Source organism: Cherax quadricarinatus, chromosome 68 (assembly GCF_038502225.1).
Source record: "Cherax quadricarinatus isolate ZL_2023a chromosome 68, ASM3850222v1, whole genome shotgun sequence".
Lineage (NCBI taxonomy): Eukaryota > Metazoa > Arthropoda > Malacostraca > Decapoda > Parastacidae > Cherax > Cherax quadricarinatus.
The window spans coordinates 2,992,199-3,018,023 of record NC_091359.1 but is presented as its reverse complement, the minus strand read 5'-3'; the positions used below and the strand labels follow the sequence as shown (position 1 = coordinate 3,018,023).

General features: G+C 44.1%; 1 protein-coding gene across 5 annotated transcripts in view; it reads left to right on the top strand.

Annotated features, from left to right (window-relative positions):
* LOC128697830 (collagen alpha-1(I) chain) overlaps window positions 1-25,825 on the top strand; it is a 596,471-nt gene that overhangs the window by 552,762 nt on the left and 17,884 nt on the right. For all 5 annotated transcript variants that reach the window (XM_053789760.2, XM_053789762.2, XM_053789761.2 and 2 more), the window contains 2 exons: window positions 18,426-18,505; window positions 22,892-23,210. In XM_053789760.2, coding sequence (XP_053645735.1) covers window positions 22,896-23,210 — 315 coding nt within the window. In that variant the 5' untranslated portion in view covers window positions 18,426-18,505; window positions 22,892-22,895. The remainder of the gene's footprint in view (window positions 1-18,425; window positions 18,506-22,891; window positions 23,211-25,825) is intronic.

Sequence of the window (25,825 nt, the reverse complement as noted above, 5' to 3'; positions counted from 1 at the left end):
CAGACCCAGGCTGTCTGTTGTTCTCCCAGACCCAGGCTGTCTGGCGTTCTCCTAGACTCAGGCTGTCTGGTGTTCTCCCAGACCCAGGCTGTCTGGTGTTCTCCCAGACCCAGGCTGTCTGGTGTTCTCCCAGACCCAGGCTGTCTGTTGTTCTCCCAGACCCAGGCTGTCTGGCGTTCTCCTAGACTCAGGCTGTCTGGTGTTCTCCCAGACCCAGGCTGTCTGGTGTTCTCCCAGACCCAGGCTGTCTGGTGTTCTCCCAGACCCAGGCTGTCTGTTGTTCTCCCAGACCCAGGCTGTCTGGCGTTCTCCTAGACTCAGGCTGTCTGGTGTTCTCCTAGACTCAGGCTGTCTGGTGTTCTCCTAGACTCAGGCTGTCTGGTGTTCTCCCAGACCCAGGCTGTCTGTTGTTCTCCCAGACCCAGGCTGTCTTATATAATGTACGGGTCTGGAGGAGAGAGAGAGAGAGAGGGAGGGAGAGAGAGAGAGAGAGAGAGAGGATAGGGGCGTTCAGAAAATGGGTAAGGCTGGTGTGAGAAAAGTGGAGAATGGGATGGTAGAGAGAGAGTGGTGGGAAGATGACGCACAGCGTGGGAGAGTGATAGGAAGCTTGGTTCTGACAGAGGAACATGCTAATTTTTAACATTGAGGCTCAGGAAGCACTTGTGGTGTTGGTGGGGGAGGGGTGAAGGTGGAGTAGGAGCGGCAGGTAGAAAGGGGCAGGGGGTAGTTACCTTGCTAGATCAATCTGTGTGAAGGACACTGTAGCATCTTTCCCGGGGGTCAGCGCCCCCGTGGCTCGCTCCCAGACCAAGCCTGTGGGGGGGGATGAAGACCTGGTCAGTTAGACACTACTGCCCACCCAATATTCTGACAGTTCCAACCCCTCGTTTTATGGTTCTTATTTAGACAGATGGTAAACACAGTTTAAGTAATATAATACAGGTCAGTTTAACTTTATGAATTATACGTTAATAACAATAACACCTATCATGGGTTACCTAGTAATAAGCTTTATTTATTATGTCTCAAACATCATTATAAAGCAGGTAATTAAAGTTAACTAAACTATAAAGGCGCTAGCAACACAAATATTTTAAATAAGCGTTAATTACGCATTTTTTAAATCAATATATAACACGACCAGAGATTTATATAAAAATGTTTTTGTAGTGGAGACACTGGCGGTTTAGTGAGCGTAGGAGACCATGACAGTAGCCAGTGAGCGTAGGAGACCATGACAGTAGCCAGTGAGCGTAAGAGACCATGACAGTAGCCAGTGAGCGTAGGAGACCATGACAGTAGCCAGTGAACGTAGGAGACCATGACAGTAGCCAGTGAGCGTAGGAGACCATGACAGTAGCCAGTGAACGCAGGAGACCATGACAGTAGCCAGTGAACGTAGGAGACCATGACAGTAGCCAGTGAGCGTAGGAGACCATGACAGTAGCCAGTGAACGCAGGAGACCATGACAGTAGCCAGTGAACGTAGGAGACCATGACAGTAGCCAGTGAGCGTAGGAGACCATGACAGTAGCCAGTGAACGTAGGAGACCATGACAGTAGCCAGTGAGCGTAGGAGACCATGACAGTAGCCAGTGAACGCAGGAGACCATAACAGTAGCCAGTGAACGTAGGAGACCATGACAGTAGCCAGTGAGCGTAGGAGACCATGACAGTAGCCAGTGAGCGTAGGAGACCATGACAGTAGCCAGTGAACGTAGGAGACCATGACAGTAGCCAGTGAGCGTAGGAGACCATGACAGTAGCCAGTGAACGTAGGAGACCATGACAGTAGCCAGTGAGCGTAGGAGACCATGACAGTAGCCAGTGAGCGTAGGAGACCATGACAGTAGCCAGTGAACGTAGGAGACCATGACAGTAGCCAGTGAGCGTAGGAGACCATGACAGTAGCCAGTGAACGTAGGAGACCATGACAGTAGCCAGTGAACGTAGGAGACCATGACAGTAGCCAGTGAGCGTAGGAGACCATGACAGTAGCCAGTGAACGTAGGAGACCATGACAGTAGCCAGTGAGCGTAGGAGACCATGACAATAGCCAGTGAGCGTAGGAGACCATGACAGTAGCCAGTGAACGCAGGAGACCATGACAGTAGCCAGTGAACGCAGGAGACCATGACAGTAGCCAGTGAGCGTAGGAGACCATGACAGTAGCCAGTGAGCGTAGGAGACCATGACAGTAGCCAGTGAACGTAGGAGACCATGACAGTAGCCAGTGAACGTAGGAGACCATGACAGTAGCCAGTGAGCGTAGGAGACCATGACAGTAGCCAGTGAACGCAGGAGACCATGACAGTAGCCAGTGAACGTAGGAGACCATGACAGTAGCCAGTGAGCGTAGGAGACCATGACAGTAGCCAGTGAGCGTAGGAGACCATGACAGTAGCCAGTGAGCGTAGGAGACCATGACAGTAGGCAGTGAGCTCAGGAGGCCATGACAGTAGGCAGTGAGCTCAGGAGACCATGACAGTAGGCAGTGAGCTCAGGAGGCCATGACAGTAGGCAGTGAGCTCAGGAGACCATGACAGTAGGCAGTGAGCTCAGGAGGCCATGACAGTAGGCAGTGAGCTCAGGAGGCCATGACAGTAGGCAGTGAGCTCAGGAGGCCATGACAGTAGGCAGTGAGCTCAGGAGGCCATGACAGTAGGCAGTGAGCTCAGGAGGCCATGACAGTAGGCAGTGAGCTCAGGAGGCCATGACAGTAGGCAGTGAGCTCAGGAGGCCATGACAGTAGGCAGTGAGCTCAGGAGGCCATGACAGTAGGCAGTGAGCTCAGGAGGCCATGACAGTAGGCAGTGAGCTCAGGAGGCCATGACAGTAGGCAGTGAGCTCAGGAGACCATGACAGTAGGCAGTGAGCTCAGGAGGCCATGACAGTAGCCAGTGAGCTCAGGAGGCCATGACAGTAGGCAGTGAGCTCAGGAGACCATGACAGGCAGTGAGCTCAGGAGGCCATGACAGTAGGCAGTGAGCTCAGGAGACCATGACAGTAGGCAGTGAGCTCAGGAGACCATGACAGTAGGCAGTGAGCTCAGGAGACCATGGCAGTAGGCAGTGAGCTCAGGAGACCATGGCAGTAGGCAGTGAGCTCAGGAGACCATGACAGTAGGCAGTGAGCTAAGGAGACCATGACAGTAGGCAGTGAGCTCAGGAGGCCATGACAGTAGGCAGTGAGCTCAGGAGGCCATGACAGTAGGCAGTGAGCTCAGGAGGCCATGACAGTAGGCAGTGAGCTCAGGAGGCCATGACAATAGCCAGTGAGCTCAGGAGGCCATGACAGTAGGCAGTGAGCTCAGGAGACCATGACAGTAGGCAGTGAACGCAGGAGACCATGACAGTAGCCAGTGAGCGTAGGAGACCATGACAGTAGCCAGTGAGCGTAGGAGACCATGACAGTAGCCAGTGAACGTAGGAGACCATGACAGTAGCCAGTGAACGTAGGAGACCATGACAGTAGCCAGTGAGCGTAGGAGACCATGACAGTAGCCAGTGAACGCAGGAGACCATGACAGTAGCCAGTGAACGTAGGAGACCATGACAGTAGCCAGTGAGCGTAGGAGACCATGACAGTAGCCAGTGAGCGTAGGAGACCATGACAGTAGCCAGTGAGCGTAGGAGACCATGACAGTAGGCAGTGAGCTCAGGAGGCCATGACAGTAGGCAGTGAGCTCAGGAGACCATGACAGTAGGCAGTGAGCTCAGGAGGCCATGACAGTAGGCAGTGAGCTCAGGAGACCATGACAGTAGGCAGTGAGCTCAGGAGGCCATGACAGTAGGCAGTGAGCTCAGGAGGCCATGACAGTAGGCAGTGAGCTCAGGAGGCCATGACAGTAGGCAGTGAGCTCAGGAGGCCATGACAGTAGGCAGTGAGCTCAGGAGGCCATGACAGTAGGCAGTGAGCTCAGGAGGCCATGACAGTAGGCAGTGAGCTCAGGAGGCCATGACAGTAGGCAGTGAGCTCAGGAGGCCATGACAGTAGGCAGTGAGCTCAGGAGGCCATGACAGTAGGCAGTGAGCTCAGGAGGCCATGACAGTAGGCAGTGAGCTCAGGAGGCCATGACAGTAGGCAGTGAGCTCAGGAGGCCATGGCAGTAGGCAGTGAGCTCAGGAGACCATGACAGTAGGCAGTGAGCTCAGGAGGCCATGACAGTAGCCAGTGAGCTCAGGAGACCATGACAGTAGCCAGTGAGCTCAGGAGACCATGACAGGCAGTGAGCTCAGGAGGCCATGACAGTAGGCAGTGAGCTCAGGAGACCATGACAGTAGGCAGTGAGCTCAGGAGACCATGACAGTAGGCAGTGAGCTCAGGAGACCATGGCAGTAGGCAGTGAGCTCAGGAGACCATGGCAGTAGGCAGTGAGCTCAGGAGACCATGACAGTAGGCAGTGAGCTCAGGAGACCATGACAGTAGGCAGTGAGCTCAGGAGGCCATGACAGTAGGCAGTGAGCTCAGGAGGCCATGACAGTAGGCAGTGAGCTCAGGAGGCCATGACAGTAGGCAGTGAGCTCAGGAGGCCATGACAGTAGGCAGTGAGCTCAGGAGGCCATGACAGTAGGCAGTGAGCTCAGGAGACCATGACAGTAGGCAGTGAGCTCAGGAGGCCATGACAGTAGGCAGTGAGCTCAGGAGGCCTCGCTTATTGTAAATGACTTACATTATTCAGTGTATGAGTGTCACAATATAGAGTATACCTGGAGGGTGTTGCGGGGGTCAACGCCCCCTCGCCCCGGTCCATGACCAGGATCACTACTATTGACAAGGTCTGTACCGACACTTTCCTCTCCGTCTGTCAACTCAGGTTACATAATAAAAAAAACAGTTTTGTATTTTGCTTACCTTTACCTTTGATGAGTTTCGAGAGTCTTACCACTCTCGGAGCCCGGCCATGGGCCAGGCTCCTCTGGTCGTGCTATCCAGGTTAACCAGGCTTAAATTGTATAAAAAATTTCACTTAATCGGTGGTGTGATTTTTAAACAATATTGAAAACTTCCGAATCGTCTAGAAAATCGTGGCCGTATTTAAGTCTAGTTTTGCCTTCTAAAACCGAAATTAACACAGTAAATCTAGTTGTATCAGTTGTTTATTATAAATAAGAATAGGTTAGGTAAGGTTTGTCAGGACACAGGACAAGTGTTTCTTAACGATGGTCTTAGTTATATGATGACCCACAGTTGGAGGTTTTGGTCATCTGACCGATGCCTTCCGCTGTCTTACCTCTCCACCCCTTTAAAAATTATGGTTATTTAAATGTGAAAAATCTGTGTATGATGTTTTGTGATAGGTTGGGCGCAGAAAATGTTTGGTGCTGTATCACTTCAAGGTAATAATGTTTTTGACAAGGCTGAGACCCTCATGATATATTCCCTGCAAAGCAAAGGTGAGAAAGTTGCATCATAATGTGTTTGAGTTGGCAGTCATGTGACTGGTCAGCTGTTCAACTACTCTCACACGCCGTTTTCTTGTGATATTTATTGTATTTATGTCATGGAAAGAACCGAGACTTCTCAACACCTTCCTTGTTTTCAAGAACTTGAAAAGTTTCTTCCAGTGATGTCCTGATTATCTGGGCTGTGGTGCCTATGTTAGACACCTGTACTGACAAAATATCTGGGCTGTGGTGCCTATGTTAGACACCTGTACTGACAAAATATCTGGGCTGTGGTGCCTATGTTAGACACCTGTACTGACAAAATATCTGGGCTGTGGTGCCTATGTTAGACACCTGTACTGACAAAATATCTGGGCTGTGGTGCCTATGTTAGACACCTGTACTGACAAAATCAAACTACTCCGTTATGGAAAACTGGAGGAGATAATAACTAGAAATGAGTAAACTACTAACTGATCATACAATAGACCGGAAAAATAATGTGAGGGACCTGGGAGTGGTAATGTCTGAGGATCTCATTTTCAAGGATCACAACAGTGCCTCGATCACAGCTGCAAAAAAAATGATAGGATGAATAATGAGAACGTTCACAGCAAGAGATGCCAATCTAGTGATGCGAGGTTCTGACCAGAGCTTTGGTAAGATGGGGAAGGAAGAAGGATAGGCAAGGATGGAAATATGGGAAAGGGTCGGGAGGGTGGTGGGGAGGTTGGGGTTTTTAAAGGTAAGTAACCTAACCACCTTGGCGCAGTGTAAATGTGTGTGTGTGTTTTATTATTCATGAAAAAGTTGAGTTCATAAGATAGGTATACTTCCTGCCCGTCAACTGCACACCGCTATACCAACTGTATACCGGTGTGTCACTGAAATTGTCTGGAAACGCTTGGAAGCACTTGTACTCGATGGAACGCAGGCGAGTGAGATATATCATAATCTACACTTGGAAAATCCTAGAAGGAATGATCCCAAATCTGCACACAGAAATTACTCCCTACGAAAGTAAAGGACCGGGCAGGCGGTGCAAAATACCCCAATGAAAAGTAAGGGCGCCATTGGTACACTAAGAGAAAACACCAAGTGTCCGGGGCCCAAGACTGTTCAACAGCCTTCCACCATGCATAAGGGAAATTACCAATAGGCCCCTGGCTGCCTTCAAGAGGGAGCTGGACAGATACTTAAAGTCAGTGTCGGATCAGCCGGGCTGTAGTTCGTACGTTGGACTACGTGCGGCCAACAGTAGCAGCCTGGTTGATCAGGTCCTGATCCACCGGGAAGCCTGGTCGTGGACCGGGCCGCGGAGGTGTTGATCCCAGGAATACCCTCCAGGTAGACTCCAGATAGGTACACCAGGTTGTTAAACAGGACGCCTGGTCAAGATCCAGTCATTGTTGTTACTGTTACCTGTTAATGTTGTTACTGTTACCACTTACTGTTACCTGTTAATGTTGTTACTGTTACCACTTAGTTACTGTTACCTGTTAATGTTGTTACTGTTACCGCTTAGTTACTGTTACCTGTTAATGTTATTGTTACCACTTAGTTACTGTTACCTGTTAATGTTGTTACTGTTACCACTTAGTTACTGTTACCTGTTAATGTTACTGTTACCACTTAGTTACTGTTACCTGTTAATGTTGTTACTGTTACCACTTAGTTACTGTTACCTGTTAATGCTGTTACTGTTACCAGTTCATGTTAGTGTTACCTGTTAATATTATTACTGTTACTTGCTAATGTTATTACTGTTGTCTGTTAATGTTGTTACTGTTACCAGTTAATGTTACTGCTGTTACCACTGGTATTGTAACTGTTAAGATGTTATTGTAACTTTTGTTATTTATACATCTCACCATCGATGCTACGACCATCACTTTTATTAATATTTCAGTAAAACAATTTTTTACCGTTCGTTCTACAGAAGGTGTTTGTTAAGAGTGAGTATCAATTAGTAGTATTGCTGAACCAGTCGGGTGTTGGCTGGAGCAAACCAAAGCTCTAGCCGGGGGCGGCAAATCGGACACACAGCTTGTTTAATGTCCCCGAGACAAGAATGAATCAACAATTTTTTCCTCTCCCATCTCGGGGATTCCTTTGTGTATGTTCGAGCCGGTGGCGGCGACCCTGGCTTGGGCGAGGAGTAATGAGACAGATTGTGACCGATGGAGGGGGTTAGTGGGGTGGAGGAAGAGATGGAGTGTCGCCTTGGTCGGGGGGATTGGAGGGGGGTTTGTCATGATGGAGGGGATAGTGGTAGGTTGGAGGGGTTGGTGGGGAAAGCCGGAGCCAGACGCGCCCGATGACTGCTGCAGCACCAGCCTCGCGCGCCATATTTTAGGCGCCAAGGAAAAAAGGCGCACACGACCCTACAGCTGAGTCACCTCTCGCTATTTCGTCCCTACCAGCTAGCTAGTTTCCCAGGCTTGGCTACCTAACTAGCTCTTAACAGTGTAACAGTGGCTTTTTAAAGAGTCGTGTGTTAGTTGAAGCAGAGCATTTATCTATGGTATTTGCTCAAGTGCCTGCAAGCATTGCCTACATACCACTTAAACGCCACATAACTCACTCACAAGCATTACTCAGCTCGAGTGTCAGGGGCTGTTGAGCTCGTTGTCAAACACTACCTAGCTGTCACCATCGTTTTGTCATGTCAAGATTAATGTCTAGTTACACGAGGTGACACGACTCAAGTCACTTCAAGTGTTTCTGCTGGTGGAGCCTCTTCCTGTTCCACTTGCCCGCTGTGATGCCACTTTAACTACTGCTGGTGAAGACTCTTCCTGCTCCACTTTGCCACCATTAGTTCTACACCCACACCAAAAGTGGCAGTTACAAAATAACAGTGAATGCCGTAACAAGCAAAGGTGAAGCACATCCAAATAATACGGAAGATAACCGTAAAGGACCAGGTAATACGACTTAAGGATGGGGGTGATATAAATAAATGATAACAAGAAGTACGTAATGAACAGATTGTTGCAAGTTTTCATGGAGGAATCAAGACGCCAAGAGGATTGAGTTTTTATTTTGCCGCCGAAGCTACTGTTGTGTACCCCATATCCATCCTGTGGATGGTAACGCAAGAACATATAGATACACAAGTAGCCTAGGAACTAGGCCTCAAAAGGACTTACACGTGGAGGGTGAGGAAGAGACAAGCAATAAGGACTGTAGGGAAATTGAAAAGGACCCTGAAGAAATTAGACACCAAGCAAACAACAACAAAACACAAGAAAGGCTGTCGTCTTTGGTATATAGAGTATCTGTGAAGGAGGCGCATACTATAAACAGCAAGCATTAATATAGGGAGCATATCTATTCTTACGAAGATGATAGGTGTAAGAGTAATAAAGCATGATGATAAATGCACTTTGGAACACACTGCAATCAAACCATTCAGTGAAGAACGATGATGTCAGCGGATCTAGGGGCAGCCAGATCTTAAATTTACAAGTGTATTGCTATCAAGGTTAAGGAAGGTCGGGATAACAATACCATTTTAAGCAGCATATCCACAGATAATGATCAAATCTTTGAAAGCTTTTGTATTTTATGCAGAGCTGTTGCTCTACAGAAACACACATTTAAGACAGGTGATTTTCCAAGCTACGGAGAACTTTCACTGCCCCTATAAATTCAGTCACTTAAACTGACTGAATTCTAACGCATAAATAATATAGAACTAAAAGCCCTCAGATTTTACTCGTGGAAGGCAGGCGAGAAAGATATATAATTTACACCAGCAAAACACTAGAATCTCATTACAAACCTGCACACTGAAATTGCTTCTTCAAGAACGAGAGCGAGGCAGACAGTGCAGAGTACCACTGTGAAACTCTTCTAAGCAGTAGTAGCAGCAGTGGGTAGACGAAAGGCAGCAGTGGGCTGACCAGTAGCACCAGAAGCAGAAGTAGCAATACAACAGCAGCAGAAGCAGCACCAGGAGCATTACCAACAACAGCTGCGTTAACAACAGCGTCAATAACAGAAGCAGCATCAATATAAACAGCAACAGCAGCAACAACAGCAGCAGCAGCAGCAGCAGCAGCAGCAGCAACAGCAGCAAGAGTAGAGTGGGATGATGGGGGGAGGGGGAGAGGAGGAGGAGGAGGCGGCGGTCGCTCGATTCCTTGGGCAAGTTACGAGGTAAGTTTGGGTAAAGTTATGCCCCAAGTTTAAGGGATATTGCCCTTATTTCTGGGCCTGCACAACGTATTATCCCACCACCAAACAATAATAAGAACCACACTCACTCACTTACACTCACTCACTTACACTCACCACCACTTCCTCCACACTTACACCCACCACTTATTTCAGAATGAAATGAGTTAGATGGGGTAATGGAAGCACTTTGTACTCGCAGCTTTAAGAGTAGGTATGACAGAGGAAAGGAAACGTTTCGCCACTCGTGGCAAAACGTTTCCTTTAGTAAATGTCCTTTAATAAGTTTCTTTTTTTCACATCCTGAGTGAGCTTCTTCCACAGCCTTTCCCCGAGTCTCGTTCCTTGAGTATTTTTGACGTCCTAACTATGTACTCCTGGGGCCGCATGTTTGGTTTCTTTTGTTTTTATTGCATTCGTCTTAACCCACGGACTACTTTTATTGGGAATCTTTGAACCATTTTAAGTTCTGAAGGCATTTGATCACGTGAGACCTCTTTGCTGATACTGTGTATGCTGACATGATTCTTGCTCTATACTCAAACATTCATTGAAGGTGTACATGTGGGTTATACAATACCGACAAGATGAAGCATTAGACACATGTGCAACATCTGAGTATCTTTATTGTAGACGTTTCGCCAGTACAGACACTCAAATGTTGTTGAAAATGGTATAAAATTCCTACAAGTTGAGGATTAAGACATGTGCAACAGTTGGGTATCTTTAGTGATGAAATATTTCGCCTACACAGTAGGCTTCTTCAATCAGCTACAGAGGCAGCAGCTGTAGTAGTGAAATAAAGATGTAATCAGTCCATCAGTCTTCGAGTAAAGTTTTTGAGGTGGTCAGTCTCTCAGCCTGGAGAAGAGTTCAGCTTCATGGTTTGGAATGATGTTGCAGATGTTGCACATGTCTAATTCTTCATTTACTGAAGGTACATCTCTGTCTGGTCTCGAGGCAGGGACATCTTACTTCCTGCATAAATTTAAACACCTAAATTACTGATATTGTCTTAGATCCCTCAGATTGTGCTTCCTGGAGTGAAGGCGAGAAAGATATATAATTTATTGAAAATATTAAAGGGACCGGCTCCAAATCTACACACTTGAAATTTCTCCTTACGAGGTTACACACTTATATTTTTTTCATCGTTTCGGAATATTTTCAAACACATTGTACCTGTCTATACAAAGGTCGTTAGGTACTCTTTAGCATGAGTGTGTTGTCATCCCTCCTACATCAGCTCCTGTTGGACACTGTTAAACGTAATCTTACAATCTTAAGAATCTTCACACCATCCATCCTTGTCTCTCTTGCTTCATTTCTGTGAGTCTTTTTAATAGAACCGCAGCAGGTTGGTAAGACAGGACTTCCCGTGCAGGAAACCTTGCTGGTTTTCTCTGAAGTTGATCTTCTTCAAGTGTTCCAACACACACTTTGTAACTATCTTCTCCACAAGTTTGTCTATTGTGAACGTCAAGATACTGGTGTGTAGTTCAGTGGTGGTGTCTGTCTTATGCTTGAAGGTTGGTATCACATTGAAATGTAAGAGGTAAGCTTGTGGTGGCAGCTGCCTGCCGGCTGACCTTCCCACACTGTATTATTCGTCTTTTGGTAAACTCTTTGATGGTAAAGTATTAAATACCACCGCATTCATCCTCTCTTCGCCGGAGAGCAAAGGTTACCTTCCTGACCGTTTTGGAGTAGAGGAGTTCAACCAGAGTGATGCCTAATTGTTCATAGTTTTCCACACCACTGGAGATTGTTGCTTTTGTTACGTTATGTAACTATGTAATTACATCTTGATGGGCCGGGGACCTTGGTCAGGAGTCTGACTAAACCACTCAGGTGATGGCATGATGAGTCAGGCTGTTGTAGATAAATGGCTTAGAGAACTGACAGGTTGATAAACTAGACATATGTACAACACTGGGGTATCTTTATTGTGGATATGTTTCGTCACAGTGACTTTATCAGTCCAATAAAAAGAAGAATGGTGATTATCAGGAGTTTAAAGGAATAAATCCCTTAGTCTGCAGTCAGTGTAATCAGTCCGTCCATCTTGATTGATGGACTGATCACATCGACTCCAGGATGAGGGACCGAACCGTTTCCACAATAATGATACCCAAGTGTTGCACATATGTCTAATTTATCAACATGCAGTTTAACGTTACTACTGCAGCCCGGCTAATCAGGAACTATATTGAGGAAGACATCTAGGGGTCCTCTCGGTAATTCCCTTTATATTTATACCAGTTTATAATATTAAAAAGTCTTGGCCACTTAAGGGACTTGGGACACTTCCAGTAATTTAGTTGCTTGACTGCATTTATACGGATAGTGAAAGTTCGACAGATCGGCAGTGTCGCCTGTCTTAAAGATCGGCAGTGTCGCCTGTCTTAAAGATCGGCAGTGTCGCCTGCCTTCAAGAGGCTGTTAGTGTACGGTAGAATTTTAGTGTCTAGAGAACAGTAACTGGATTTTGTTCTCCTTACACATGCTGTCCCTGTTCACCTAGCAGTCAGTATATAGATAGTTGAGTATTGTGGGTTGTACATGACTCAAGAAATCGTAATGACACGATTGCAAACAAACCATACCCCCGGCCGGGATTGAACCCGCGACGGGCTGGAGTTTTGAGACTCTATGACCGCGGGTTCAATCCCGGCCGGGGGTATGGATTGTGGGTTGTATCTTGGAGGAGGACTTGAAGAGAAATAAGCCTGGATTAATAACATTAAGTGTTCCTGCCCATGCCTCACCTCCAGTCATTCCACTGGTCTAGTCTTCCTGCCTCGCCTCCAGTCATTCCACTGGTCTAGTCTTCCTGCCCCTGCCTCACTGCACCTCCAGTCATGCCACTGGTCTAGTCTTCCTGCCCCTGCCTCACCTCCAGTCATTCCACTGGTCTAGTCTTCCTGCCCCTGCCTCACTTACTGCACCTCCAGTCATGCCACTGGCCTAGTCTTCCTTCCCCTGCCTCACTTACTGCACCTCCAGTCATGCCACTGGTCTAGTCTTCCTGCCCCTGCCTCACCCCCAGTCATTCCACTGGTCTAGTCTTCCTGCCCCTGCCTCACCCCCAGTCATTCCACTGGTCTAGTCTTCCTGCCCCTGCCTCACTGCACCTCCAGTCATGCCACTGGTCTAGTCTTCCTGCCCCTGCCTCACCTCCAGTCATTCCACTGGTCTAGTCTTCCTGCCCCTGCCTCACTTACTGCACCTCCAGTCATGCCACTGGTCTAGTCTTCCTGCCCCTGCCTCACTTACTGCACCTCCAGTCATGCCACTGGTCTAGTCTTCCTGCCCCTGCCTCACCTACTGCACCTCCAGTCATGCCACTGGTCTAGTCTTCTATGCTCTCTCTCTCTAGGTCCATCTCCCCCTTCCCCGTCGTTTGTAAGTCTTCCAAAGCTGTGCTTCCTTTCCCCTCCCCATCATCTTCCTGCTTATCCTAGTCTCCCTTTAACCGCCCCCTGCCCCTGGTCTGCCAGCTGGTGGGTGGTGCAGGTGGTGCACCAGTTTACGTGTTTCTGTTAGTTATTGCATTTTGACACTGGGTCCAGCCTCATTTCCCGCCGCATGTCACCACTATTTTACCCAGCATGTGTGCCGCTGTACCCACCCATTTGTGCTGCCGGGGTTCACACACTTGATGGCATTACTAGATTCTGACCTCTCTACCTAACTATATACTTATATACTCTTGAAACTGTGTATTTAATTTGCTTCTAAACGCTAAGGACCCAGTATATATTTATTTTGCGTTTCTTCCGTATTTCTTTACATTTCATAAAAATGTTTCTTATTCGGTATTACTTTTAGATTGTTTATATTTCTTCATTATTTCTTCTATGCAACTCGTTATTCAGTGAGCCAACGTATACATTAAACATTGACAAGCCGCATGAGATTTTCATGAATGTGGCATCAAGTTGTGAGAGTATTGTGACATAAGCCAGACACCACGTGATGCTGAGGTCATTGATGTACATGTTGAAGCGCTCTACCTCAGGTCCTGACTTATCCAAGTCGATGCTCATCAAAAAATGTTCTCAAAAAAGTTATTCATACCTGAAATATCCTGTGGAGACAGTGTTTAGACTCAGGAATTATTGCATTGTCACTAAAAGCCAAGCAGTTAGTTCCTCGCTACAAAAGTGTGAGTAAAGCAATAACAAAAAACTGCAGGCCGATAGCACTGACGTCAGACATCAAAATAAGAGTGTTGAGAAGCAGGATTGCTAAATACATCGAACCATAACAATTTAACAACCCAGGGCAAATTAGGTTCAAAGCAGGTCACTCCTGCCTCTTACAATTGCTGGGTCATGGCAACATGGTCTTGAATTCACCAGAAGACAGAATGCTGACGTAATATATACAGACTGCAAAATCCTTCGACAAGAGGAATAACTAGAAAAAATTATGTATCTTCAATTTTATTAAATCGAACCTTAGTTTGATTAATAGTCAGAAAAAACCATACCCCGGCCGGGATTGAACCCACGGTCAAAGAGTCAGAAAAGTGAAATCAGAGCTACCTGGTGACAAACTCTGCTCTTCAAGGTACAGTACTTGCCCCATTATTCTCTCACTCTTGTATCTGACATACATACAAACCTTGATGATTAAGACACATGTGGTATAGTTGGGTATCTTGTTGAAACGTTTCGCTACACAGCAGGCTTCTTCAGTAATACAGAGGCAGCAGGTGTAGTAATGAAATGAAGATGATGTAATTAGTCCATCAGCCTTGGAGAAATAGTATTTGAGGTGGTCAGTCGCTCATCCTGAAGGGACTGACTACTGATCAGACTGTCAGCAGGAAGGTATGGTCTAGACCACCACCACCACCACCACTAATCACCATCACTACCACCTCCACCGCCCACCAACACCCTCCACCGCCACTACTATCACCAACCACTATCACCAGCACTAGCACGGTAGCACCACTACCAGCACTAGCACGGTAGCACCACTACCAGCACTAGCACGGTAGCACCACTACCAGCACTAGCACGGTAGCACCACTAGCACGGCAGCACCACTAGTACGGTAGCACCACTAGCACGGCAGCACCACTAGTACGGTAGCACCACTAGCACGGCAGCACCACTAGTACGGTAGCACCACTAGCACGGCAGCACCACTAGTACGGTAGCACCACTAGCACGGCAGCACCACTAGTACGGTAGCACCACTAGCACGGCAGCACCACTAGTACGGTAGCATCACTAGCACGGCAGCACCACTAGTACGGTAGCACCACTACCACCACTAGCAGGGATAAATTTCCTCACACGTGGTGTTCTGTCCAGCTGCCATCCTTATTACTTTCTTATTGGGGTTGAAGTCTCATTTTGGTGTGTTGTGGGAGGTGGGGAAGGTGGGGGGAGGAGTGTGGGCTACCACATTTAAGAACTTATCTTGTATAATCACACAGTGTAACTTCATCTTCACTACCTCACTCATTTTCTTCATTCATTTAATTTTTTACATATTTTTTCAACTACTTAAATATGGGAAGAATGAAAAACTCAAGAGAGACTGTTTACAAAAATGTAATAACATCACCAAATAGAAGGAAAGGAACAAGTGGGAGATCTGGGCGTAATAATATCAGCTGATCTCCCGAGGAACACAATAAGGCAAATAAACAGGAAAATAACGATGTGGATAATGAGAACTTTCAAAACAAGTGAAATAGTGTCAATGTTGACACTTTTCGCATCACTTGTCCTCTCTCGCTTAAGGCATCATTCAGTGTTGACGGCTCGGTTGAGAGCAGGATTTGATGAAATAACTTTGCACAAGCATGGTGCTTGGGAGTCTGGCCTTGTGGATAAAGTACTGCGTTTACTGATGCAGTGTGTGTATGTTCCAGTTCTGCTGTGGACTGTAACATAATATTTGTAAATAATTTCGCCTGTTAAGTCTGGGTGAGTGGGAGGCAGTGAACTGTTTTCCAGGGTTATAGAGGAATGTAAGCAGGAACTTAGCAAATTATCAGCTAATCTCATCACTACAACGGGCATCGAACCGGATAATTGGACAATGGCAAATGTGCTACCTATTTACAAAGCTAAGTATAGGTACTAGGCTTTGAATTATAAAGCAGTCTGCCTAACATCAATTGTGGGAGAGTTGATGGAATCAGTAATTGAAAGATATAATGTTACCAATGAATCTCAGCACAGTTTTGCAGACAGGTGTTCTTGATTTGCTAACACTTTTGACTAAGGGATCCGAGACAGTAGAACAAGATATAAAATACGATATTGTTCGACCGATCTATGATTATTGTTGGTTCGGTGAAACTCCCCGTCAGTACTTGATTTAATTCTTCTCATTAATATTGCATCACCGGCAGCCAGACTCTTTTAAAACCTCACAATACGCAGTAAAAAAAAGTTTGCTTGTGTGATGGATATGTAGGCTAGCAGCAGCAACAGCCTGGTTGACCAGGCAAGCAGAAAGATTCTTAGAATTCGTTAAAGGTATGTGGGGAATGAGACACATGTGCCATATTTGGGAATCTTTAGGAAACGTTTCGCCAGCCACTGGCTCCATCAGTCCAATACAGAGAAGAACGGTGGGAGAAGAGGAGTTGGGGTAGTCAGTCCCTCAGGCTGGAGTCGATGTGTTGAGTCCATCAATCTTGAGAAAAGTAGAGAATATGCTTGGAGAAGTGGCTTATATACTGCAGTCAGGTGTGGTTGCAGGGGTGGAGGGTCAGCTCCTGGTCCTGCCTTTTCTTAACGTGCCACTCTCCATATTCAATCCCTTTTAGCGTCGTAGGCCCCATCGTACCAGCATACACAACATTCACGCCCCAACCATTCTAAGACTGTTAATTACTAGTTGTCAGAGGAACTTGTCGATAGACACTTGACCTGTTTGTATTTTGTGGTGTGTGTGTGTGTGTGTGTGTGTGTGTGTGTGTGTGTGTGTGTGTGTGTGTATGTGTTTATCTCGTTGTGTTTGCAGGGGTTGAGTCATAGTTCGTGGCTGCTCCTCTTAACTTCTGTCAACCAACTTTACTAATTTTTGACTTGGGCTTAATGACACTTTTACACCTGTCTGTGGTAGATTTATTTAGGGACAGGTACACATAAGTACAGTTATCATATATAGTGTAAATTACCCACCATGATAACCCAAAATGGTCAGATAAAGTGACTTATTACCATTGGGATGTTTGCCTCCATTACCTCTGACTAGTTCGCTCCACTTATTACTACACTGAGATTTAAAAAAATATTTCATATCGTCGCTGTGGCTAGTGTTTAGGGGAGGGGGTCGAGCGCCCCCCTGCCTCCTAAGCCCTGCCCCCCGGGCTACAGCACGAGACAAACTCACCAGCATTGTTTGGCTAACTTTAAAATGGTCCGCGCTGCCGCCCATGGTTCTTCTTCTCTATCGATCTGTGTGTGTGTGTGTGTGTGTGTGTGTGTGTGTGTGTGTGTGTGTGTGTGTGTGTGTGTGTGTGTACGTGTGTGTGTGTATGTGTGTGTGTACGTGTAGGTGTGTGTGTACGTACTCACCTATATGTGGTTGCAGAGGTCGAGTCACAGCTCACACACCCACTGGTGTGTGTGTGTGTGTGTGTGTGTGTGTGTGTGTCAAAGCATCCCGGTCCTTGTTATATTTCCTTCAAACACTTCAATGTAAGGAACCTCCACCACATACTCCACGTTTTAACCAGCTTTACCAATTCTTGGTCTAAGGGACTGGTCATACCTGCTCATGAAAGTGTTTTGTACAGCAGTACAGCCAAGAGTTCAGTTTTGGGATGAATTTCAATCTTGGGTTCATTAAAAATTATAATTGTTAAAAAAATAAAGGGAATCAGTTTAAAATACAGGATTTTCATTATGTATGTGAGATTTCTTTAATTATTGTATTTTTGTGGCCATGGTTAATCAAATACAGCTAAAATTAATTGTTTTGCTGGGATGGAAAGTTACCAGATGGAGCTTCCTTTTGCATGCATTTTGTAGGTTATTAACCCATGATTTCACTTTTTGAAGTCTTTACAAAATTCATGCTTATAATGTCAAAGTTTACTTGTCTTCCATTACATCCAACACCAAATCATTATGATGTGAGAGTTGAGAACATCTTGTTTTAAAGCCACATTGACCTGGGTTGTGTAACTTATTAATAAGTACTATTATCATTAAAATACAAGTACAGTGGTATCTCAGGATACGAACTTAATTCGTTCCAGAAGGCTGTTTGAGTGCAGATACCGAACGAATTTGTTTCCATAAGGAATAATGTAAATTAGATTAATCCATTTCAGACCCCCAAAAATACACTTACAAAAGCACTTACATAAATACACTTACATAATTGTTCACGTTTTGAGTTGTTCGTATCTCGAGGTACCACTGTACAGCCTCTCCTCACTTACTTATGAAGTTCTGTTCTAAAGACTACGTCGGTAAACGAATTTATCGCTAAAGAAGGAACATCTATAATGGTAGTGGGTTTGTGTCATCCATTTATAACATTTTTGGTGTATTTTTAAGTGTTAATACAGTAGTGTACTGTATATTGTAATAAAGTGAATAGAGGAAATCAGCTCTAGTATACATATTTAGGTATGCATACTGGTCAGAGAGCCCGTCTGAGTCCGAGTTGTCAGTAAACGAGTATGTCGCTAAGTGTGGAGAGGCTGTACTAAACTCATAAGGGTTTAGTACTTGTATTTACAAAGTAAAGCTGTGTGAATTGTGTGAGTTCATGTGTTTGGTGGATGAAAACTTGTTGCTCCTCCACCAAATTATGCATTTTGTCAATCACAGTGAGCAATATTAAGTGTGGTGTTTGTTGCAGATGTTGGCAGCGGGAACCGAGAGACGACCCGAGCTAGCAGGCCGCAGGAGCGGCACATAAGACAATATCAGCACAGCTAGGTAAGTCTTCCTTGTCACTCATGGATACATTCCCATACCTTTGTGTACATACCTTCATACACCTACCATACACAGTAACCCATTGCCAGTTGATTAGTCAGGTAGTTGATGCTCACTATATGCAGTCCTATGTAGGCACCACAGTCTGGATGATCAACAACATACATGTACATGGTATAGATGCTCTAAATAACGAGATTATTTGGTAATGCTGGTAATGGGGAGTAAATGATACGTCTTCAGAGGCTTCTTACTTTATTTGCAATGTAGTGGTGGGTACACAGGCTTGTGTGTTGTGCCCATGGCCCGGTAAAGCCATCCCACGAGGGAGAGAGCTAGTAAAGACTTGTGTCTTGCTGCTAGGCCGCTGAGAGAGTGAGAGAGTGTGGGACCAGCGTCCCACTGACCTGGACAGTCCCAGAGGGCAGCACCTTAATGCCCCAAAATATGAACTAAGCTGGCAGACAGCATAGGCTGTCTATGCAGACAGTACAGGCTGTCTACACTCTACCCTTTATGGTGGTTCAACTTATGATAGTGTTTCAACTTTACAGTGGTGCAGCAGTGATGCACATTCTGTACTGCACAGTACTATACATTTATTGATACAATGGTACCCTGAGTTTCGTACAGCTCCCAACTTGAACAATTATGTAAGTGTATTATTGTAAGTACTTTTGTAAGTCTATTTTTGGGGGTCTGAAACGTACTAATCTAATTTACATTATTCCTTATAGGAACAAATTTGTCCAGTAACGGCACTTGAACAGCCTTCTGGAACGAATTATGGTTGAAACTGGGGGTACCACTGATACATTTTTAGTGTATTTATTTATTTACTTCTCAATACTGGTATTTACTTACAGTAAGTATTTGTTTATTTACTTATTCAGTGACAGTAATTTATTTACTTATTTATATCACTTCATATTTGATTTATGATATTTTCAACTTATGACGGGTTCATCAGAACATAACCTCATCGTAAGTCGAGGAACACCTGTACTTGTAACACCAGCATCTTCATTCCTAAACCTGATGACTAGGACAATGGTTCAAGTTGTAGAGAAAGTAAAGTTTCTGGAGCCATTGAAGGTTACCCAAGGCCTACCAGTAGATGGTTCCAGGAATCATTACTTTTGCAGCCTGGTCTAAGACCAGACTTCCCTTTACACACCTGCAGATACCATTACACACTTCAAGACAACTTCTTCATATCTGAAGACAGTCCACACATCTGCTGATGGCCTGCACATACTGTCTTTCTACATACTACTAGACACTTACCTGTTTACGCCTGCACACTTTTCATGTGCAGTTCCATCTATGTTCATTCATACGTCCAAGTTATGTGATATAAGATTGGCACATTTTAGCATGCCAATCAGTCTTAAGAAAGTCGAATCATGTTTTCTTGAGTAAGTGATCAGTAAATAATATGAAGTCAGTCCCTTATCACCCTGTAGAATACTGTACTTCTTATTAAAATATGTGATAAAATAGTGCATTCATCTGTATTACTACCTCCCCTCATGGGAGGGGTTCTTGATCTAAGGAATTGGACCTGTCAGTAATATGTGCTCACACATATGTGGCCCTGTCAGTAATATGTGCTCACACACATGTGGCCCTGTCAGTAATATGTGCTCACACACATGTGGCCCTGTCAGTAATATGTGCTTCCCCATATTTGAACACATTTTACTGACACCTGTACATACACCCTTTTGGATTGAACCTGAATGCCTCCCATTCCTTCAGGCGCTGTATATTCCCTATGGATATACCTTTACCTTTGATATATCTTTGAAGAGTTTCAAGAGTTTCACTATCGGAGCCCGGCCATGTGCCAGGCTTGTCTGGTGCTTGCTTGGTCAACCAGGCTGTTGCTGCTGGAGGCCTGCTGCCCCATATATCCATCACAGCCTGGTTGATCTGTCGCCTGGTGAAGATACTTGTCCAGTTTCCTCTTGAAGGCTTCTACACTTGTTCCAGCTGTGTTTCTGATATCTTCTGGTAAAATGTTGAATAATCTGGGACCCCAAATGTTGATACAGTGTTCCCTTATTGTCCCCACTGCACCCCTGCTCCTCACTGGGTTCAATTTGCACTTCCTCCCATATCTCTCACTCCAGCATGTTATTATAGCAGTGTGCAGATTTAGGACCAGGGCCCTCAAGTACTTTCCAGGTATATATTATCATTTATCTTTTTCTCCTCTATAATTAGTACATGTTCAAGACTTGAAAGCATTTAAGGCTCAGTGTGGGCCTTCAACGATCTTTGTATTCATTCCAGCTCTGATATTTCTCCTGCTTTGAACGGGGCCGTCAGCACTGAGCAATATTCTAAATGAGGGAGCACTAGTAATTTGAAGAGTGTCACCATTGGCATTATTTCCCTTGTTTTGAAAGTTCTCAGTACCCACTCTGTTATGTTCCCGTTGTTGTGATCTTTCTCTTGTTATGGTCTTTAACCCTTTCAGGGTCCAAGGCCCAAATCTGGAGTCACGCACCAGTGTCCAAGAATTTAAAAAAAAAAAAATTTGTTATTTTTTCTTATGAAATCGTAGAGAATCTTTTTGTGAAGGTAATAAAACAAAAAGTACGAAATTTGGTGGAAAATTGACAAAATTATGCTCTCGCGAATTTTGATGTGTCAGCGATATTTACGAATCGGCGATTTTGCCGACTTTGACTCCCATTTTAGGCCAATTACATTATTCCAATCAACCAAATTCTTAGCTATTTCACTAGTATTACTTCTATTCTATCGATTGAGCACAAGAAATCGCCAACTCAACTGTTTCAACTACAAAATAAAGTGATCGGAAATTGTTAATTTGGCCAATTTAACACAAAGTTCAAAATATTCCAATTTCAAAATAGGGTCCAGAATAAACAATGTAGGCATTCCTGGCACTAAACTAACATTTCCTCTGTTCATTAGTTATGTTTTGAGGCTTTACAAATAAATTTCATTTTGATTTTTTATTCACATAATGAATTTTTATTCACACCAAAAAATAGAAGATTTACTGTTATGCAATACTGTAATAATTGTATAAATATCATCACCATATTTGTGAATGTATATTAGACCCACCAGCTGACGTGTATTAGATGTGTAAGGTCATTTGTTTACTCTTGAATATCGGCAAAAATTTAACATTTCCGCTACTTTGAGCTCAGTTTCAAGCCATTTCCAGTGCTAAAACCAATCAAAATCATCTCTATTTCTGTAATATGTCTTCCATTCTATCAAATGAGACCAAGAAATCGCAAATACAACTATAAAAAACATACGAAAAAACACTGCAAAGTTGCTGTTTTAATCGAAAAATCATGATTTCAGTTTTTTTCTCTCATTATACACAGTGTGCTGCAGGATCTGTTTTATGTGGTGCACACATACCACATAGATGTATTCTCTCATATCTAGGCCCAAATGTACCACTCACAGTTTATCAGAGTGAGCTGAGCTCATGGCATAGATCTACGGTTTGGACACTCACCGTAAAGCCGTAGATCTATGGGACGGACCCTGAAAGGGTTAAAGAAAGGTCAACTGACATAATTATTCCCAAGTCTTTTACGTATTCCTTTCGTTCTATTTGGTGACCCTCTTAGTTTTGTACACAGCCTCTCCTCACTTAACAATGGAGTTCCATTCCTAATATCGTGTCAAAACGAATTCGTCGCTAAACGAGGAGCATACTATAATGGTAGTGGGTTTATGTCAACCATCTTTGATATTACTTGAATGTCATCTTTGTTCCATTTACAACATTTTTATTATATTTTTAAATGTTCATACAGTAGTGTACTGTATATTGTAATAAACAGAATAGAGGAAATCAGCTCTAATATACATTATTTAAGTATGCATACTGGTCAGAGAGCCCGTTGTAAGTCTGAGTCATCGGTAAACGAGTACGTCGCTAAGTGGCGAGAGGCTGTATAGTGTTCCTTTTGAGTTCTTCATTCTTTCCATACCTAAGCAGCTGGAACTTCCTACCTTTGATTTATATGTTGAAATTTATTTTATTGCTAATTTAAAAAACTTATAAACATTTAGTAGAAACATTTAGTAAAAACAAGGGGCTAGTAACCCCTTCTGTATAAATTACTAAATTTAAAAAGAGAAACTTTAGTTTTTCTTTTTGGGCCGCCCTACCTTGGTGGGATACGGCTGGTTTGTTGAAAAAAAAAATTAGTAGAAACATTTAGTAAAAATATTCAGTAAAGTTATAACATTTTTAGACCAATAGTTAGTGCTTTAAAATTACATTATTCCCTACTGTGTACCATGGTAATACTATTTAATATTTTTCATTTTGTTGTCAGGTTTTAAATATGTAGTTGCAGTTTGTATATGTGGTTGCAGGGGTATGCGTGGTACAGTGAAGCAGGGAAGTGGGGGTGCAGGCGGGGGGGTGAAGGAAGAAGGCGGTGGTGTGGTGAAAACAACAAGTGGTGGTGGGAGGCGGAGCAAAGCCAACAACACACATGCTGCCCAAATCCCAACCGCAACCATCAAGCAAGAAGTGGGCGCAGAGGTGAAGCCCGACCCCGATGCTGCAACTGCCACTACGCCCTGTCTCAATGGTGATGATCCAGTGTCCAAAACTGCCTCCACCTGCCCCGGCAACAATAACAACAACACCAATGCCAATAATAATAACAAAGCAGGAACTACTGCCAAGGTCAGTTTATTGAATGACCTCTTTTAGTCTATTCTGCCTTTGTTTGGAATTTGTACCTTTTTCTCATTTTATGCAATCCCAGAATACAAGGTCTCATCAGCCTGGCTGTGGTGTGTATGTTGGACCATGTGTGGCCAGCAGTAACATCCTGGTTGATCATGTTTTCATCCACCACTAGGCCTGATCTGGGACTAGGCCCTGAGGGCATTGACCCTCAGCAAACATCCTTCAGGTATCAAGCCCTAGACAGGGCTGCAAGGGTAAGAGAACCATAGATAGTGGCTATAGGTATGGCAGTTTCACATACCTGTGAGGTGTAGTTTAATTGAACACTCATTAGTTTGCCAGGGAAAAATCACCTAACATAGGTCATTGTTATAAAAGGATACGTCAATGTTTCCAGACCCCCACCTGACGGATTTCATAAACTATGGATAAAAAAAAATGACCAGGCAAATTTTAAAATTATCAGACAAAATATGTAGATAAGTCTGGATTCAGGATTTTGTCCTTCTGAATCATTGGACGCAATCCAGTGTTTCCGAACCCGTCTTGTTTTCGTTGTTTCCCAAACCATAGGTTGCCTATGTCAGTTTAATGTCTGTGCTCACTCACACATACACTTATCATACAGTCTCTGATTTTCCCAGATTTACTGTGTTTTATGTGACTTTACTAACATTTAAAGTAAAGTGCAATTAACAATGGATTCTTGAGCAAGTGGTGGTACCAAGAGGAAACTAAGTAAATCTGAGTGTTAAGCAGAAACTTGAAGATGAAGTGTGGTGCCTTGCTGGCACAGATGTGTGAGGAATATGGTATTAAGAAACAGTATCTGATATCATTAGCAGTAAGGATGAGTTTACAGATTGCTCTTAAGTTTAGTGTAGATGCTGGTGATAAAGGTTCAACAGTTAGTCCTAGAAAGAAGTTTACATCTCATCTATCTACCACTAACAGGTAAGTAAAATTAATGTGAATTATTATAAAATTGCTATTCAGTACTGCACTTTCAACTTCATTTTTATTTCCAATACCTGTATTCTTAGTATCCAATAGTCTTATGAATCAGTGGGCTGATTCAGATTATGTTGCAATCATGAAAAAATTATTTTTGTAATTTGAATCTATGAACAGTCAGCAATAACAAATACCCTCTCCCTCCCATTAGTCTGTTAATTAGTGGGTTCACTGTATATCTAAGGATAAAGGTGAAGGTTTTGTAGGTGATGGGCCACAGCAGCAGCTTCCATTCGTCCACCAGGGTTGTACTCTTGAGTGTCAGATTCACTAAACACTGTGCGATGTATATTCTGATTCATGTTAAAACAGGTAAAGAGTGCACATGTTAAACTGTACATTCTGGGACTACAAAATGAAGACAAGGGAAGTAATTGTTATTACTACCTTTGTTTCTCTAATCCCCCCCACCTTCCTCAAAGAAGGTTCCCTGATGCCAGTGAGCTCTTGATCCAAGGAATTGAACCTGCCCTTTCCTTTTTTGGATCAAACCCGAGTGCCTCTCATTCCCCCAGGCACTATATGACCTATATGTATTGAGCTCTCCCCTATCTAAAGTATATTGTCACACCCAGGATGTGACCCACAACAATTGACTAACACCCAGGTACCTATTTGAGTGAACAGGGGCAGGTGATATAAGAAAACATACCCAACGTTTCCACCCATACCAGGGATCAAACCACAGACACTCAGTATGTGAACTGAGTACCAACACAGCCACAGGACACCATGAAGGCAACAACACTTGAAATGAAAAATCTGATGATAAAATTATGAAATTACACAGGTGCGAAGTTGGTGATCTCCGGACAATTAAAACATCAGTGATTTTGTGAAATTATGTAGGTGTGAAGTTGGCGGTCTGCAGACAGTTAAAGCATCAGTCATTTTGCTCATTTTCAGGCCTATTTTAGGCCAGTACCATTGCTCCAATCAACCAGATTCCTGGCTATATGCCTTTCATTCTGTCAACCGAGTGCAAGAAACTGTCCATTCAACTTTCAGAACTATCAGTGTAGTGCACAGTATTCAGTAATTTGGCCAATTTATAAACATAGTTTATAATAAACACTGTCGGCATTACAGGAACTAAAGCAACATTCCTCTGTTCCTCATCACATCCCAGGCCTCTTGTATATGACACTTGCCCTCTATTTTGAATCCATCATCAGACAAAAAAAATAAAGTTTTTTCCTATTTTTCACATAAAATATAATCAAGGATGATTGGTCATGGTTTAGGCCATCCCAATAAATGAAGGACATCTAGTAAAAACCCATAAAACGTCCTAAGAAAATTTGACAAAATTTAAATACAGTATTTCTGCCATTTTGAGACCTATTTCAAGCCATTACCTGTCTGGCACTGACCAAAGTCTTCTCTGTTTCACCAGTATTTCTTCTGGGCTATCAACTTGCCCCAAGAAAGAGCCATTAAAACATAACCAATCAAGAATGCGTCTCAGTCATAGTACTATTGTAACCCAAACACAGTGACAGAGGTTAACTGATCCCATCACGCACTACATAGGGCAGGATTAATTTTTATACATTGCACCCCCAGTGCACAGACCCAGATATAGATCTATGTGA